This window comes from Pimephales promelas, chromosome 5 (genome assembly GCF_988280905.1).
Source record: "Pimephales promelas chromosome 5, fPimPro1.hap1.1, whole genome shotgun sequence".
In the NCBI taxonomy this organism is placed as follows: domain Eukaryota; kingdom Metazoa; phylum Chordata; class Actinopteri; order Cypriniformes; family Leuciscidae; genus Pimephales; species Pimephales promelas.
Genome location: NC_142773.1, coordinates 133,825 through 152,762, shown reverse-complemented (window position 1 = coordinate 152,762; position 18,938 = coordinate 133,825). Strand labels below are relative to the sequence as shown.

Below are 18,938 nucleotides of genomic sequence, written 5' to 3'. Positions count from 1 at the left end.
GATTAACATTTACATCTCTGTCCCTGTGGTTGGGGCAGTAGTGATGTTGTGTGTGTGTGTGTGTTAGAGTGTTGAATGGCTGTATTGAGGTGGATGTAATGTGTTGTGTGTTTTGAGGCATTAGTGTGCCGTCTCTCTGCTGACCGTCTCCTGTCCACTGCTGCATCAGGCCTCCTGTAAGCATTCCACACACATTACCCATCCGTCCCATCATTCAGCTGTCAGTCTGTTTACTGTGTTAGCTACTATTGATGGTGCAGAGGACATTCAGTATTGCTTTGAGAGAGGAACGAGCCAATAGCTTGTAAGATGGAATAGTTTAGCTTGTTGATTGTTGGTTTGATTAGGTTTCTGCTTACAGTTGTGAAAATGGAAACGTTGACCAATCTCAGACGGCGCTGGGCTGTGATGGCTTTTTAATGTTTGCATAAGACACAGTAGAGAGCTGCGTTGGGGTAAGCACTGAACATGACGTGAAATACGTTTTTGCACCACACACACTGAGCAGCAGAGAGCGTTTTTTTTTTTTTTGCATCATCCTCAATATCATTTGCATGAAAAACATGCCAGTCTTTCTGTGTATACTTCAAAAGAGTTACTCGAGCATTCATCAAACTCTTCGATACGCCCGAGTGTAGTCATGTTCGCCTCCACTCACTTTAACAGTCGTTGACACTCGCTAGTCGTTGAGTCCGCTCTTTGCCAGTGTAAGATTCTTGAATAACAGGATGAGACATTCATAACTTTGAAAAGAAAATACATCTTAGCTCGGCCTGGTCCGAAAATTCACTCCGGCAAAAAATACATATTCACCCCAAAACAGGAACGCCCTCCCCAGGCTTTGGCCTCCTCAGTATTGCAATAACAGTCAATACATTACACCTGGATGATTATCTGAGCTGTGATGATTTATGTGCTTCGGGCAGATCTCTTTCAGGACATAAAAACACTTTAGGGCAATGGGTTCGTAGCTCTGCTTCAACTGAGCGATATCCTCACGAAGAACGTCCAAGATCACTGACATGCCAGAAATTCATTACCTGTCGGGAGAGGTCAATCGCCTCTCGTTTCCCATCTGCTCGAACACTGCTCGACAAAGCTGAAAACCGGGCCGATTCAAAAAAAGAGTCGCACGAGTCAGAATTCAGATCAAAATCAGACAAAAACCACTCAGTGTATCCCCAGACGGCTCAATTCCGTTTCTGGGAGTCACGATCCGATTCCAAAACGACGAATCTACATTTTTTTAAATTATAAATCTTTCTAATATATCTAATAAAAGCACACACGTCTTCTTGTGCTTTCCTCACAAATCACACGTCAGCAGTGGCCAGCTTTGGCATGTGGTTTTCCTTTATTTCTAATTTGTAGCTGTTGTTTGATTTTTTGTTTAGTAAATTTGTTTGCAATCCAATATTCAAGCCTATCTCTACTCTCCATCGCTACATGAGCGGTAGCAGCTCAAGCTAATGCCACTTAATTTACTTCATGTGGATGATTGGTTGATGTACCAAGGGAAGCTAGCCTCGTCTGTTTGTTGTGTCTGGCAGTGAAGTATGTGGACTGTGGGAGACGGGCTCACGTGTGGTTTGAATGCAGTGAGTCTGAAGACTTCTGGATCTCAGTGGATGGAGTTGTGTACGCCCTCCGCCTGCTACACCCGACCCACTCCTGGACCAGGTCACCTCTGGTCATTAAAGCCCAGGACGAGGCCAGCCATCAGCAGTGGAGGACACAGCTCACACTGATCCCAGCCAGAGCTCATCCATCACAGGTACGACATCTGCATCATGTTTCACAGCTGGAAGATGCATTCTGGAGATATTAACACACAGTTATAGCTGTAATGTACTGATTCTGGAGATAATAACCGACTGCCCTATAATATGCATCTATCCATCATAAAAGTGCATCTATACATGATAAAAGTGCATCTATCCATAATAAATGCATCTATCCATCTTTCCATAAGACATACACCCAACCACTTTTTATTTTACAAAAGAGAGCTTTACGTATTATTACAAAATCACAATATAGGGATCATACAAATGATTTATTTTTAAAATTAAACATTCTAAAATTTTATGATTTGACTGTTGTAATAAGAAGATATGCTATAAAGACAGTTCACTTCGCATATACAGACAGGAGCCATCTTAGAAAATAGTCTCGACAAGTCGATCCCCGAACGCCGTTCATACAGTTCAGCTCACTCAGCACGACGTTCGTGGTTTGACTTGTCGTGATTTTTTTTAAGATGGCTCCTGTCTGTATACGCGAAGTGAACTGTCTTCATAAACTATTGAGACAAATTGCACAATTCGATTCGATTTCGATTCACGAGCTTGCAATTCGATTCGATTTCGATTACGATTCAATATCGATTACTTTGGAAATCAGTTACAATAAATGGCAATTTTTCTTAAGGGAATCAAATCTCTGAACTAATGCTGTAAACTATGGGAGTCTAGTTGTAGCCTATAGGTTTCATTAGCCTAATATGAAGGTAATAATGAACTGTTTTGTAGCTATACAAACACTTAAATTACACTTTTATTTATTTTTATAATAAGAAGATTATATGAAATATAAACATTTAAATGGTGGCTGTCATTAAAACTTGCCAGATTTATTCAAATATGCATTAAATATTGAAGAACACTAACAAGTGTGGACTAACGAGTTGATGTGGGTTTTCTGAGGTAATTATGACGATGCATGACATTGATTACAAGCTGTTTAACTGACGTCTTTCTACGGTTGAAACGCAGATTGAGTGAATCAATGTGACATGATACGGATTTCGATGAGTTGTACTCTATCTTTAACACACTTTCATAAATCCATTCATTCATGAATTAATTTTTCGTTCATGTTTATTTGGCGCTGTGACTGGTATTATTAAGCCGGAAGAGAGATCAGCGCTGCTGCTTCTCCAGAGCGATCTCACGCCACAGCGACAAAACGCTATTTATGTTTTTGAATTTCTAAAGAAAATGGACGTAATTTGAAAATTGAGACTTTGTTTCATATCAATAGTAACAAAGGACAAAGATTATTGCGATTTTTTGGATGCGCGCAGCCAATGTCTCATTCATTCAAATGAAACAGGATGACTAATCGATTCTTGAGATTTCTTGAGATCGATATCGGTTTGTAAAAATGAGAATCGATTAATATCGAGAAATCAATATTTATTACCCAGCCCTATCATAAAGTTTCTTATTAAACGTTCTGTACACTTACAAAGTTCTCAATGCTTCGTTTTGCATGTATGGAGCCTCGTTATGTTACTGCGTTAGTGTGGGGCTATTTTGAGCCTTGTTAGTGGTATAAACTAGCGATTTCTTTTTACTTAGTCAATGCCCCCATTACTAGCGTTATACGCTAAACAGTTTTTAGAGATTAAACTCTTTACATTCGATTATCATGAAAACAAATCTCAGAGAACGGTTGACTAGGTACCGATGTTTTATTAGACCAAAGGTTCATTGTTCGCCGAGTTCTCCTTTAAAGTCCGGAACACACCAAGCCGACAGTCGGCCGTCTTGCAGATTTTGTACGCACGGTTCTGTGCCGTTGGCTGAAAATAGTCCTCGTCAGCTTTGTTTCGCGCGATTCAACATGTTGAATCGGCGTCGGGCCGTCGGGGAAAGAGAGAACTCTGATTGGCTCTTCAGCTTAGTGAAAGAGTCAGTGCACGAGAATAAACTCAAAACAGCAAGCAAAGACGTCAAAACGGTAAAGATAGAAGGCTGTTCTTATGTTACGTCTTCTTACCGGAGTGTTCCTTGGCCAATATTTCAATATTAACATGAGTGGAGTGGAATAAAGAAAGTGTTCAGCAGGATTGGTATTCGAAACGGTTAGCACGCGCTGCTTTGTTTACATTATGTGTATCTGCAGCTGCAGCGTCGATTTTCATTTTTGAATGACCAATATAGACTAATATATCTGCAGAAATAGACAGTTGTCTCATTACACGCAGGCGCAGAACGCTCATTATAGCTGACGGTCAGCTGTAGTTCTCTCGGTGTGTTCAAGTGCAGCTTTTTACCTCGACGAGAGCGGACGAGAGGTTGGCTTTCATCAGCGCTAGTTCGTTGGCGTCGGCTTGGTGTGCTCCGGGCTTAACAGAGCAGCCATCAAGTGTTCTAGGTTATTATGCGTCAACGTTTTTCTCCAATAATTAGAATATAATTTTTTTCAGAATTCAGTTGTAGGAAATTAGGGTTAGCTATGCACTCTGTTAATTTTGTGAATTAATGCGTTTGACAATTAATGCATTTGATTTTTACACAAATTTAACACATTGTTCTTCACCTGTGACCATATCTGCAGGAAATAGTGTTTCCTTCCCGACTGATAGACATGTCTCTCAGGCGCATGAAGAGAGATTGGGTTATTCCTCCAATCAATGTGGCAGAAAACTCAAGAGGGCCTTTCCCATTGAAACTGGTTAGGGTAAGATCAACACACACACACACACACACACACAAAGTTATAGTAATATAATAGGGTGTCCTCTTTTTCCCAGACATGTCCTCTTTTTGGACCTAAAAAAACCATGCCCCAACACTCAAGCACGCCTCCCCAAACCACGCCCCAACACTCAAGCACGCCTCCCCAAACCACGCCCAAACCACACCCCAACACTCAAGCACGCCTCCCCAAACCACACCCCATCCCTCAAGCACACCTCCCCAAACCACGCCCAAACCACACCCCATCCCTCAACCACGCCCCAACACTCAAGCACGCCTTTCCTAACTACGCCTCCCAAACCACGCCCCCACCCCTCAACACGCCTCCCCCAAACCACGCCCCCACCCCTCAACACGCCTCCCCGAACCACGCCCCCACCCCTCAACACGCCTCCCCAAACCACACCCCATCCCTCAACCACGCCCCAACACTCAAGCACGCCTCTCCTAACTACGCCCCAACACTCAAGCACGCCTCCCCAAACCACGCCCAAACCACACCCGAACACTCAAGCACGCCTCCCCAAACCACACCCAAACCACACCCCATCCCTCAAGCACACCTCCCCAAACCACGCCCCATCCCTCAACCACGCCCCAACACTCAAGCACGCCTCCCCAAACCACGCCCCAACACTCAAGCACGCCTCCCCAAACCACGCCCCATCCCTCAAGCATGCCTCCCCAAACCACGCCCAAACCACACCCCAACACTCAAGCACGCCTCCCCAAACCACACCCCATCCCTCAACCACGCCCCAACACTCAAGCACGCCTTTCCTAACTACGCCTCCCAAACCACGCCCCCACCCCTCAACACGCCTCCCCCAAACCACGCCCCCACCCCTCAACACGCCTCCCCCAAACCACGCCCCCACCCCTCAACACGCCTCCCCAAACCACACCCCATCCCTCAACCACGCCCCAACACTCAAGCACGCCTCTCCTAACTACGCCCCAACACTCAAGCACGCCTCCCCAAACCACGCCCAAACCACACCCGAACACTCAAGCACGCCTCCCCAAACCACACCCAAACCACACCCCATCCCTCAAGCACACCTCCCCAAACCACGCCCCATCCCTCAACCACGCCCCAACACTCAAGCACGCCTCCCCAAACCACGCCCCAACACTCAAGCACGCCTCCCCAAACCACGCCCCATCCCTCAAGCATGCCTCCCCAAACCACGCCCAAACCACACCCCAACACTCAAGCACGCCTCCCCAAACCACACCCCATCCCTCAACCACGCCCCAACACTCAAGCACGCCTTTCCTAACTACGCCTCCCAAACCACGCCCCCACCCCTCAACACGCCTCCCCCAAACCACGCCCCCACCCCTCAACACGCCTCCCCAAACCACGCCCCCACCCCTCAACACGCCTCCCCAAACCACACCCCATCCCTCAACCACGCCCCAACACTCAAGCACGCCTCCCCAAACCACACCCCATCCCTCAAGCACACCTCCCCAAACCACGCCCAAACCACACCCCATCCCTCAACCACGCCCCAACACTCAAGCACGCCTTTCCTAACTACGCCTCCCAAACCACGCCCCCACCCCTCAACACGCCTCCCCCAAACCACGCCCCCACCCCTCAACACGCCTCCCCAAACCACGCCCCCACCCCTCAACACGCCTCCCCAAACCACACCCCATCCCTCAACCACGCCCCAACACTCAAGCACGCCTCTCCTAACTACGCCTCCCAAACCACGCCCCCACCCCTCAAGCACGCCTCCCCAAACCACGCCCCACCCCTCAACACGCCTCCCCAAACCACGCCCCCACCCCTCAACACGCCTCCCCAAACCACACCCCATCCCTCAACCACGCCCCAACACTCAAGCACGCCTCTCCTAACTACGCCTCCCAAACCACGCCCCCACCCCTCAAGCACGCCTCCCCAAACCACGCCCCCATTCCTCAAGCACGCCTCCCCAAACCACGCCCCCATTCCTCAACACGCCTCCCCAAATCCTGCTTCCTGTTGTTCATGGCTGTGTTCTCTGCTATGTAGATTCGCTCAGATAATGATGAGCATGTGAGTTTGCGCTACAGTGTGACGGGCCCCGGGGCCGACCAGCCGCCCACTGGAGTCTTTTCCATTGACCCCGTCTCAGGACAACTGAGCGTCCTCAAGCCCCTGGACCGAGAGCACTTGCCCAGCTTCAATGTGAGTTCCTCTGTAGATCTGAGAACTAGAGTGCTCTTCTGTTTTTAAGAATATGCTGTGTAAAAGTCCTTCTCTGAAACTGAAACTGATGACTGTATTCAGTAATGGGATCCGTTGACGCATTTCCACGCTGTGTTTAGAGAGATTTAATTCCTCAACAATACAGTGTAATTCTAAATTTAACTCTAACGCTCTTTTATAACGCTAGAAGAGTCTCTCGGGCTGAAGGGAAAGACTGACCGAGTCTAAGCTAAACACTTGATCGGAAGGGCTGGGCTCTTTCTTGTGTGTAAAACTCTACGTTTACTGTCAATTCAAATGTGTGTGTGTGTGTGTGTGTGTGTGTGTGTGTTATGGCCTCAGTTGAGGGCACATGCTGTGGACCTGAATGGGAATCAGGTGGAAAACCCCATTGACATCATGATCAACGTCATTGACATGAACGACAACCGGCCAGAGTTCATCCAGCAGATCTGGAATGGAAGCGTTCCTGAAGGCTCCAAACCAGGTTAACTTATTTCACATGTGTGCGTGTGCGTGTGTGTGTGTGTGTGTGTGTGTGTGTGTGTGTGTTATTATAGTTTGTCTTTAATTCCCATAGGCACCACAGTGATGACAGTGACGGCAGTGGACAAGGATGACCCCAAAACCCTTAACGGGCAACTGCGCTACAAGATTGTGTCCCAGAATCCCCACAGCCCCAGTCCAAACATGTTCACCATTAACAACCGCACTGGAAGTGTCATCACTGTCGCTGCGGGCCTGGACCGAGAGGTACATCAACACCACCTCATCTCATCATAAACCATAGAAGACAATGACCTGCATAATGAGCCTTTCACACAGGTGTGTCACTGGGTACCAAACAATGCGAACAAGACAAAACAAAGATATATACATATATATACGCAGTGGAAAAAGACCCATTTTTTTCAAGATGATTCCAAATTATATATATACACTCACCGGCCACTTTATTAGGTACACCTGTCCAACTGCTCGTTAACACTTAATTTCTAAGCAGCCAATCACATGGCGGCAACTCAGTGCATTTAGGCATGTAGACATGGTCAAGACAATCTCCTGCAGTTCAAACCGAGCATCAGTATGGGGAAGAAAGATGATTTGAGTGACTTTGAACGTGGCATGATTGTTGGTGCCAGAAGGGCTGGTCTGAGTATTTCAGAAACTGCTAATCTACTGGGATTTTCACGCACAACCATCTCTAGGGTTTACAGAGAATGGTCTGAAAAAGAAAAAACATCCAGTGAGCGGCAGTTCTGTGGGCGGAAATGCCTTGTTGATGCCAGAGGTCAGAGGAGAATGGGCAGACTGGTTCGAGCTGATAGAAGGGCAACAGTGACTCAAATAACCACCCGTTACAACCAAGGTGGGCAGAAGAGCATCTCTGAACGCACAGTACGTCGAACTTTGAGGCAGATGGGCTACAGCAGCAGAAGACCACACCGGGTGCCACTCCTTTCAGCTAAGAACAGGAAACTGAGGCTACAATTTGCACAAGCTCATCGAAATTGGACAATAGAAGATTGGAAAAACGTTGCCTGGTCTGATGAGTCTCGATTTCTGCTGCGACATTCGGATGGTAGGGTCAGAATTTGGCGTCTACAACATGAAAGCATGGATCCATCCTGCCTTGTATCAACGGTTCAGGCTGGTGGTGGTGGTGTCATGGTGTGGGGAATATTTTCTTGGCACTCTTTGGGCCCCTTGGTACCAATTGAGCATCGTTGCAACGCCACAGCCTACCTGAGTATTGTTGCTGACCATGTGCATCCCTTTATGACCACAATGTACCCAACTTCTGATGGCTACTTTCAGCAGGATAATGCGCCATGTCATAAAGCTGGAATCATCTCAGACTGGTTTCTTGAACATGACAATGAGTTCGCTGTACTCAAATGGCCTCCACAGTCACCAGATCTCAATCCAATAAAGCATCTTTGGGATGTGTTGGAACGGGAGATTCGCATCATGGATGTGCAGCCGACAAATCTGCGGCAACTGTGTGATGCCATCATGTCAATATGGATCAAACTCCCTGAGGAATGCTTCCAGCACCTTGTTGAATCTATGCCACGAAGAATTGAGGCAGTTCTGAAGGCAAAAGGGGGTCCAACTCGTTACTAGCATGGGGTACCTAATAAAGTGGCCGGTGAGTGTACATATACATATATTTATATATATATATTTATTTAGTTAGGGTTGGAAATGTCTAGCCTGGTAATGTCAAACTCTGCTGCTTCACTTTGCTTCGTGGGCAGAGTCTGGAGTGGCATCATTGAAAAGTGTTTTCTTGATCGCGAGGGAGCGCCTGTCTGAAGTGTAAAATCATTGGTTACCCGTAAGCCAATCACAGAACGTTTGGGTATGCGCCAGCTCATCGAACTAAACCTGTAAACACATAAGTTATATGATGAGGAAACCAAACAATCGAGCGAAAAACCGGAGTGCACATGGCTGTGAAGGACTTTTGAAGATCATGTGAAGTAAATCTACGCATCCACGGCACAGTCGGGCCTCTAAACTAATACTTGACAGCAGAGAGAAACAGGAGAATATTTGCAGCCAACTGTTAGGATTAGTTCTGTTAAACACAGCTCTGTGTTCATCTCGAGTCTGTTGGAAATGCTGCAACTTAATTGCAAGATTACAGCATGACATGAACTGAAAAGAGAAGAGACACTGAGCTGTCAAAAGGGTGCTAGTTTGAGCTCGACAGATAAGAGAGGTCGAGATACTCCCTCTGTCGGGAGTACGGACACAACATCACCTCCATTCAAAATCTTTAACAAACACTCTTCGTGTTCAGTTTGCACATGCCACGAATATTCTCCACAACAGAGCGAACTGCATCCCGTGTCTCTATATCGGCAGTCGTTTCGATTTCCCCAATCTTAAACTCGCCGCTTAGCGTCTACGTCACGGCTCTCAGCCCGACCTCTGTTCGCTGATTGGTCGGCGGAGGAAAACGAAGAGACATGTCGCCGTCTCAGACTGAGTACAGAACCCGAAATAAATAGAGCGGAAGTGAAAATGTTAAAAAACTTGAAAATCTATTCTCATAAACTCTTGGAATATGTATCCTCTCCACAATATTGTCACTAATAAAACACACAAAAAAAGTTACAATTACAACAACCATTGCAATTTTACTAATATTTCAAGTGCATTCTTTCTGTGTAAAAAATATATATTTTATCATACATATTTCATTAGTTTGAATATGGAGAAACATGAAACACATTGGTGGAATTGTTAGTGACTCTTCACATCCAGCACACAATCCCTAAAACCGTATTCTGGACAAATGTGGGCACAATAGTTTTGATTTATTTTTAAGAAATACTTCCCTTGATCTGAGCGGTACAAGACTTGGCTACTTTTCCTAAGTTTGCCTCTTGAACACACATTTTTTTGACTCAATTTTACAATGTAAAGTAAATGTAAATGTAAAATGTGAAAGAAAACCGGGAAAAAATTCCCTGTGTTTGCAGAAAGTGCCTCAGTACACACTGATCATCCAAGCCACTGACATGGAGGGAAATCCCACCTACGGCCTTTCTAATACAGGCACTGCGGTCATCACCGTCACAGACATCAACGACAACCCTCCAGAGTTCACCTCGGACACGGTGAGAACACACACACACACACACTTTACTCCAATCAATCAGCACTGACCTGAGATCAGCCTAACAATGACTGTTTATCATCTTCTTTTTAGAGCTGCTTTACAGCACAATTTAACTTTCATTTGTAACAGAATTTTTCCCTGTTTTTAAATTGACCACAATTCACAAAAGATCAAATCACAAAAACATGTTCATTAGATTCAAAACCACCTTCTCCAAAACCTTTGATATAAAAGGTAACTTTGAAATTGGCCAATAATTTGATACAACAGCAAATGTGTGGGTTTATTTAAACTGGCTGAACAAGAGCATGTTTAAACTGATTACAGACTAATCCTGTTAAAAGACCATTATTTATACTAGGACGAAGGACATCAAATGCTCCCTTTACTAATCACGCTGGAATAATGTCTAATAAACAGTCAGTTGGTTTAGACTGCTTGATTTCCTCGGCGAGATCATTTCATTAAATGTTCATAACTAATAAATGGTGTCCGGACAGCTGATGAATCAAACACACACTATTCTCTAAAGAGCCAGCTTGACATGTCAAACATTTGGCCTCCCACACATCCTGACTACAACAAAATAATTGGATTTTTTGTAAAATTTGTTCTTTTGTTTGGACATAGTTTTGGCTCAGGATAGCTGTGAGAATTACAGAGAGGTGTTAAAGCAATGCAAATACGCAAATAACTGACGTTTTGGGACGTCTTTTGACCATACGTCAATATTTGCCTTTTTAGGGTCCCCTTAAACGTCGGTAGATGAGGTTATGGGATCCTAACTCTACCCCAGACCTAAACCTAAACCCTAAACCTAACCCGTCACCTAACTGACGTTAAAGGTAAAGACGGCCCGGGATCGCCATCTACCGACGTTTAAGGGGGCCCTAAAAAGGCGGATATTGACGTATGGTCAAAAGACGTCCCAAGACGTCAGTTATATGACTTTTTGGGATGAGACTGTGTTAAATGAAACTAAAGCCAAATTTAGAAATATTGGCTGAATGGAAATGAAGACATATGGTCCATTGAGCCAAACTAACAATGCAGTATTAGCATGTGACGTGTAAATAATATCATGACATGCCCTCTGTTACGCAGTTTTTTGGCGAGGTACCAGAGAACCAGGTGAACATGAACGTGTTGAACTTGACGGTGACGGATAAGGACCAGCCCAACACTGGAGCGTGGCGCGCTCTCTACAGGATAGCGGCGGGCGACCCCGCGGCTCATTTCTCTCTGCACACTGACCCCATCTCTAACCAAGGCCTGCTGACCGTCGTCAAGGTGAGGGACATACTGACATTCACAAACACTTCACAGAACACACTGGACAACATAGGGGTCACAGAGAGAGAGGAAACCTTCAACCAGAACAGAGTCGAACTATATCTCCTTCATCCAAGAAGAAAACGATCCCAACAACACTTGACACTCACAGAACCGCTGACCAATTTAACTTTCAACAGCTTCAAGAATTGTGTCGATAGCTAGTATCATGTCAATTTAATGAGGTGCTCTGAAAATGATGTTCTTTTCATAGTTCTACTTCCTCTTACCCTTTTCCCAGGTGAAAAAGACGTTGTATTAAATGTATTAAAAATATATTTGAAATACAAATAGTGTGTTTATAATACATTTGTATTTACAACATGCTTATTTAAAGTGTACTAAAAATGTATTTTATTGCATTTTAGTATATTTCTAAAAAGTATACTAGAAGTACATTGGTAATAAATATATATTTAATTACATTTTTAAGAAATATACTATAGAAAAGCATACTTTTAATGTATTTATAAAAAGTATATTAGTAATGTATTGGTAATAAATGTATGCTTTATTATATTTTTAATAAATATGCTAATGATAATTATACTTTAAATGTATTTCTAAAAAGTATATTAGAAGTACATTGGTAATAAATATATGTTTAAATACACTTTTAAGAAATACACTATAGAAAAGCATACTTTTAATGTATTTCTAAAAAAGTATATTATTAGTACATTGGTAATAAATGTATGCTTAATTATATTTTTAATAAATATGCTAATGACAATCATGCTTTAAATATGTTTCTAAAAAGTGTACTAGAAGTACATTGGTATTTAATTACATTTTTAAGAAATATGCTAAATACAAACATATTTTAATTATATTTAAAAATGTTTTACTAGAAACGCAATGATAATAAATATACACTTAATTACACTTTTAGAAATATGCTAAAAACAAACATAGTTTTAGTGAAGTTTTAGTGTATTTACAGAAAGCATACTTGTTGCTAAATTAAAGTATTTTTGTGTTCACTTCAAGTTTAAAAATTCAAGTCCCTTTAATTCCCTTCCTAACATGAAGGCAATTAAACATGTATCGAAATTAATTGTATATTTCTACAAAGACTAGAAGTAGCACTTTAATTATAAATATGTGCTCAGTTAAGCTTTTAAGAAATATACCAAAAACTACCACACTTTTTGTAATACTACCAACACTTAACTCAATGCATATGTATTTCACACTTTATATTATGTGTTTTAGGTTTAACTTTTTTAAATTAATTTGTTATAATTATGAAAAGCACTAAAATTTGACTAACAAGTAATGCACTTCTATACTTCTGCATTAATTAATCAAATAGTCTTTTCCACAAAACAAGTGAATACCAGTACTTGCACACATCAACATAAAAGATCAGGTGTACATACTAGAAAAACAAAATAAATTTCTTAAAGCTTGACTCTTACATTTGTTTGGCCAAAATTAATTTAAAAAAAACTTGTTATAAAGCATGTTAGGTTTATATTAACAGAGTTGTTTCTTTTTTTGTGGATGTTAGTTAATATTTAGTTGCATTCATTTGGACCAATCAGAGCCAATCTTTTCAAAACAAGCTTGCCGGCAATTGTCCAATCAGACACTGCCATTTGAACTTACATGTTGGGCGGGGCGCAGACAGCGGATACTGACTGTCTGTGGTATTCCTAGATTTCCTACTTCGGATATTTCAACAGAAATCATGTATTTTCCAAATTTTGCTTTGTTATTTCACTGACTCGGACCTAGTGAATGTGGATAGCACCGATCTAATATTGAGAGAACACACGAGCAGATTACCAGGTCGTCAGCTCCCGCGAACAATTTAGCAGTGAAGAGGACAACGCAGAGCTGCGCCGCAACGACATGGACAGAGCAAGATACTGCCAGAAAAGATCTTACTTCTTGGTGGTAAGTTTATTAGTTTAAGTGATTAGTATAATTGGCTTTATTCTCACTTTGGGTTTAGAAAATATTTTCAGAAGTTGATGACGATGTTCTGTGGATTACTGGCGTTTCTGTTGATTTGACACTAAAGCGAGTTAATCCATTGACGTCTATCAACTTAATTGTTATAGATCTAGACAGTGACATAATACAACTATAAAAACATTGCACACTGTGTTTGCAGAAAAAAGGTTATTAATGGTGATTACACGACAGGCTTGATTGTCCCTAAGTAACTTCTTGTGTTTTAAATATTATAATATATTTTAAGCTCTAATAAAACTTTCACATCTGTGATATTTAATTCATAGTAAAATCTAATTAATTATTAGTAGGCTGTCAGTTTTCATGTCAATTCGATAAATAAATTAAGTTGTAATCACCAACTATAAGCTTTCACAAAACCAATTATTAAATATCTTGCACTGAGAAATTAAAATGATGTTAAATAATGAAATGAGCGATTTTATATTTAATATTTAGCCTAGCCAAGGAATTTGCACATTGCAAAGACATTTTTTTTATTAAACCTAACCGTGAGTAGATGAGGTCAAGTCGAGTAAGTAGTAGTTGATCCTCTTGATTTGTAACTTTTTGTTGGTGAAAAACAACAAAAAAAGGCAATAGTGTGTCATGTAGCAGCTAAGTAACTAAGTGACCTATTATATATTAACACGTATTTGAAAAATGAATATGTATTTTGCCTGATTATGCATTGAATTATGCAATCACATAATCGTGTTTTTCTCGAGGGACTGATTTATATGATTTTATGAGTGGTATTCAGCTTTTTTACATTTAATCAAGGCGTTATCAGCTGTCACCAACTTGTAACTTTCAATAGAAAGTTCTGTCTTTATTAATAATGAATAATTACTTTAATAATAGGGTGGAAGTTACAGTAATGGTTCATTAAATATGTTTCACCATTTAAACGAAATACAAATTATATATGAAGAACACAAACTAGTGTTTTTTCTGCCCTAACTTTGTATAACATGCGACTTTATTTTTTCTTATAGAGCTTCCAGGGATACTATCATCTCTCAAAGAGGCCCTGGAGTCCATGAAACGAGGTTCATTCAGCTCAAGCCCAAGATCATCTGAGCTGTGTCTTCCTGAAACCTCAGAAATGGTTAGAAAATTCTTTATGATAAAGAAAAATCCTATTTGTTATAATAATTATATCTGACTTTTTGTGCATTAAGTGTTCTGAATTAAGTAACAAAGTGACAGCTTTTTATTAGAATTATAAATGAACAAGTTTATACTAATGCTTGTTTTTTTTTATTCTTGCCAGATTTCCCTCGGTGTTTCTGATGTCCCCAAAAGAGTCTATGGCAGACTGAACAAGTCACGAACTTCTCTTTTTACTCAAGATTTGGCCACTTTACTTTTTGCTATTGTATTTCACTTTGTTTGACTTAAAGGATTAGTTCACTTTAAAAAAAAAAAAAAACCTTTAGCTGATAGCTTACTCACCCCCATGCCAAGATATCCATGTCATTCTTTCTTCAGTTGAAAAGAAATTAAGGTTTTTGATGAAAACATTTCAGGATTTTCTCCATATAATGGACTTCATTGGGGACCAAACGGTTCAAGGTCCAAAAGACAGTTTCTGTGCAAACTGTTCAAAGGGCTTTAAATGATTCCAGACGATGAATAAGGGTCTTATCAAGCGAAACGATCGGTCATTTAAAAAAAAAAAAACCCACAAGTTTAAGTTTTATAAGCTCAAATGGTCGCCTTGCTCTGTTCTGTTATGCATGTTCATGATTTTCCTATTTGAACTCGTTCATCAAAATTAACAAATCTTTTTCCGAGTCATTAGGTTCATTCAATGAACGAAATGAATGAATTGACTCGAAAAAAGATTTGTCAGGGCTGCCAACTCTCAAGCATTCAGCACAAGACTCTCGCAATTGAGCCAATTCTCATGCTTTCACGACAAATTGACTGTTAGCCATTGGACCCTGAACCGTTTGGTTCCCAGTGATTATATGGAGAAAATCCTGGAATGTTTTCATCAAAAACCTTAATTTCTTTTCGACTGAAGAAAGAAAGACATGGACATCTTGGAAGACATGGGGGTGAGTAAATTATCACCAAAAGTTTTTTCAAAAGTGAACTACTCCTTTCAGTTAGTTTATTTATTTATTTATTTTTGTTCTGTTTAATACCTCTGCAAATCAATGCATTTTATGTTAATGTATTTTGTTTAGTTTTCATAATGCTTTACTGATGTAGTGCATTAAAGTTTATCTTTCAAAGAGTGTTTGTGTGTAGAAATATTTTTTTTATTGGGTTTTGTTGAATTATAATGTTTAAATGTATTTTTAATACATTAAAATATATTATTTTTATATTAAATGGTTTTTGGAAAAATATATTTTTAATATGTTAATAGTGGGTCCAATAGTGTTCTACTAATACATTATTAATAAGCTGAAATTATATTTAAAATATACTCAGAACGCATTAATGTGAAGCTAAAAATATACTAATACTGTATTTCTAAACTCTATTTAAAGTGTATTAAAATACACTTTAAATAAGTGCTATTATATTACATTAAATGTACTTAAAATGGTTCCATTTTAGCACAATTTAGTATAATAAAATATATTACTATTACCTTAAAATTGAACTTAAATACATATTAAAGTACACTTAATATACTTGAAGTTGTTTCAATTTAGCACATTTAATACATATTTAATACGGTACACTTAAAATACATTAAGTATATCAAAATAAGTACAATTTAAATATATTTCCTTTTCACCTGTGTATATATACGTGTGTTTAGATTAGTCATGTTTGTGATTTACTATTCGGTTCTGATTCTCTGCTTGCAACAACGTTTACTGTACAATCTAGATTTTGACTACAGGCTCTTTTCCCTTCCCTAGAAATGAATAGTTCTTAGAATTAAAAAACAAAGTTAATTATATTAACTAATCTAAATATTCATATTTTATCCATTTTAAGCAATTATTATTATTATTATTATTATTATTATTATTTAATAGAGTTCATTTGTTTCATTTTAGCCAAGTTTACAGAATCAGAAACATTTACATTTGATCATTTAGCAGACGCTTTTATCCAAATGAGGAGAGCAATAGAAGCAGTGAAACTAACAATATGACGACAATATGCAAGAACTGTGACCCTTTCCAGTTTAGTCTAACACTGTATACGTATAAAAATACGTTTGAGTATTAATAGATCAACAGTTGACGAAAAAGGTTCGTCTTCGGCCGTTTATTGAAAGTGGCAAAGACAGCTCGATGAACACACACTCGATGAACACACACTCGATGAACACACACTCGATGAACACACACTCGCTGCTGCAACTAACAAAGGCACTGTTTTTTTTTTTCTGAAGGATTATAGATTTACGAAACACACCTGCCAGAGGGCGCCCTCGAGCAGAAACAACACAAGCGCGACTCAGAAGTTAGAGACCACATCAAATCCATTATATTTCTATTTCATAAGAATAAAGTATATTTACAGTACAATGCTAATCACCATGGCCTATTGTCTCATAGACTTCTATAAAATGTATATTGTTTGAGTCATTCATAAACCACATCAGATCACAGATATTATTTTAAACACTTGACTAACTTTATATAGTGAGTTAGGTGCAAAGTATGGTATTAGTCTTGTTAATTGCTGGACTTTGATGCTGTGCTAAGCTAACGTACGAGCTAGACCAGTTGCCAGGAGCAATTATATTTTCTGACTAGACATGTTTGTGTATCTAAGATTTTTTACGAAGTGCATTGAATGCAAAGAAGGTGAAGTGACAAGTGTGTTAAAAGGGCCGAGGGATGAAACAGTGTAAATAGAAGAATAATGAAGGGAATGCAAATAAACATTCAAGCTTTCATGGATAGACTATTGTAGAATATCATGGACTTCCCCAACTGATCCTAAAGTAATGAACCTTTACTGCATATTATAAAACGGTTAGTTCAAATCCTTGATTCTGATTTAAATAGTAATAAAAACCTTTATTTTCCATCTTGGTTTCAGCCCATTGACTACGAGATCAGCAGATCGCTGGTGCTGACAGTGGTGGCAGTGAATGAGAGTCCTCTAGATAAAGGCATCCGTCTCCCCCGTCAGTCCACAGCCACCGTCTCCATCCGCGTCACCGACGTCAACGAGAGCCCTTATTTCCAACACAACCCTACGCTACTGGAGCTACAGGAGGGCTTACAGGCCGAGTCTGCGATCGCTAGCTTCACTGCCCTGGATCCAGACCGCTTCATGCAGCAGAGCCTCAGGTGACGCTAACATCCCTCACGCTAACATCACTCGCCTCAGGTGACGCTAACATACCTCACGCTAACATCGCTCGCCTCAGGTGATGCTAACATCCCTCGCGCTAACATCGCTCGCCTCAGGTGATGCTAACATCCCTCGCGCTAACATCGCTCGCCTCAGGTGACGCTAACATCCCTCACGCTAACATCACTCGCCTCAGGTGACGCTAACATACCTCACGCTAACATCGCTCGCCTCAGGTGACGCTAACATCCCTCGCGCTAACATCGCTCGCCTCAGGTGATGCTAACATCCCTCGCGCTAACATCGCTCGCCTCAGGTGACGCTAACATCCCTCGCGCTAACATCGCTCACCTCAGGTGATGCTAACATCCTTCGCGCTAACATCACTCGCCTCAGGTGACGCTAACATCCCTCGCGCTAACATCGCTCGCCTCAGGTGACGCTAACATACCTCACGCTAACATCGCTCGCCTCAGGTGACGCTAACATCCCTCGCGCTAACATCGCTCGCCTCAGGTGATGCTAACATCCCTCGCGCTAACATCGCTCGCCTCAGGTGACGCTAACATACCTCACGCTAACATCGCTCGCCTCAGGTGACGCTAACATCCCTCGCGCTAACATCGCTCGCCTCAGGTGATGCTAACATCCCTCGCGCTAACATCGCTCGCCTCAGGTGACGCTAACATCACTCGCGCTAACATCGCTCGCCTCAGGTGACGCTAACATCCCTCGCGCTAACATCACTCGCCTCAGGTGACGCTAACATCACTCACGCTAACATCACTCGCCTCAGGTGACGCTAACATCCCTCGCGCTAACATCGCTCGCCTCAGGTGACGCTAACATCACTCACGCTAACATCACTCGCCTCAGGTGACGCTAACATCCCTCGCGCTAACATCCCTCGCCTCAGGTGACGCTAACATCACTCACGCTAACATCGCTCGCCTCAGGTGACGCTAACATCCCTCGCGCTAACATCGCTTGCGCTAACATCGCTCGCCTCAGGTGACGCTAACATCACTCGCGC

At 41.5% G+C, this 18,938-nt stretch overlaps 1 protein-coding gene and 1 long non-coding RNA gene across 3 annotated transcripts in view; both read left to right on the top strand.

Moving 5' to 3' along the window:
• The window catches only part of LOC148978789 (cadherin-2), a 51,038-nt gene that overhangs the window by 18,584 nt on the left and 13,516 nt on the right, over positions 1–18,938 (top strand). For both annotated transcript variants that reach the window (XM_089130748.1, XM_089130747.1), the window contains 8 exons: positions 1,551–1,774; positions 4,345–4,467; positions 6,517–6,672; positions 7,036–7,180; positions 7,274–7,446; positions 10,188–10,325; positions 11,432–11,617; positions 17,648–17,901. In XM_089130748.1, the coding sequence (XP_088986874.1) occupies positions 1,551–1,774; positions 4,345–4,467; positions 6,517–6,672; positions 7,036–7,180; positions 7,274–7,446; positions 10,188–10,325; positions 11,432–11,617; positions 17,648–17,901 (1,399 nt within the window). The remainder of the gene's footprint in view (positions 1–1,550; positions 1,775–4,344; positions 4,468–6,516; positions 6,673–7,035; positions 7,181–7,273; positions 7,447–10,187; positions 10,326–11,431; positions 11,618–17,647; positions 17,902–18,938) is intronic.
• LOC120471627 (uncharacterized) lies at positions 13,299–15,870 on the top strand. The gene is made up of 3 exons (XR_016168424.1): positions 13,299–13,561; positions 14,620–14,732; positions 14,898–15,870. It is a non-coding gene; the product is annotated as an uncharacterized LOC120471627 (long non-coding RNA).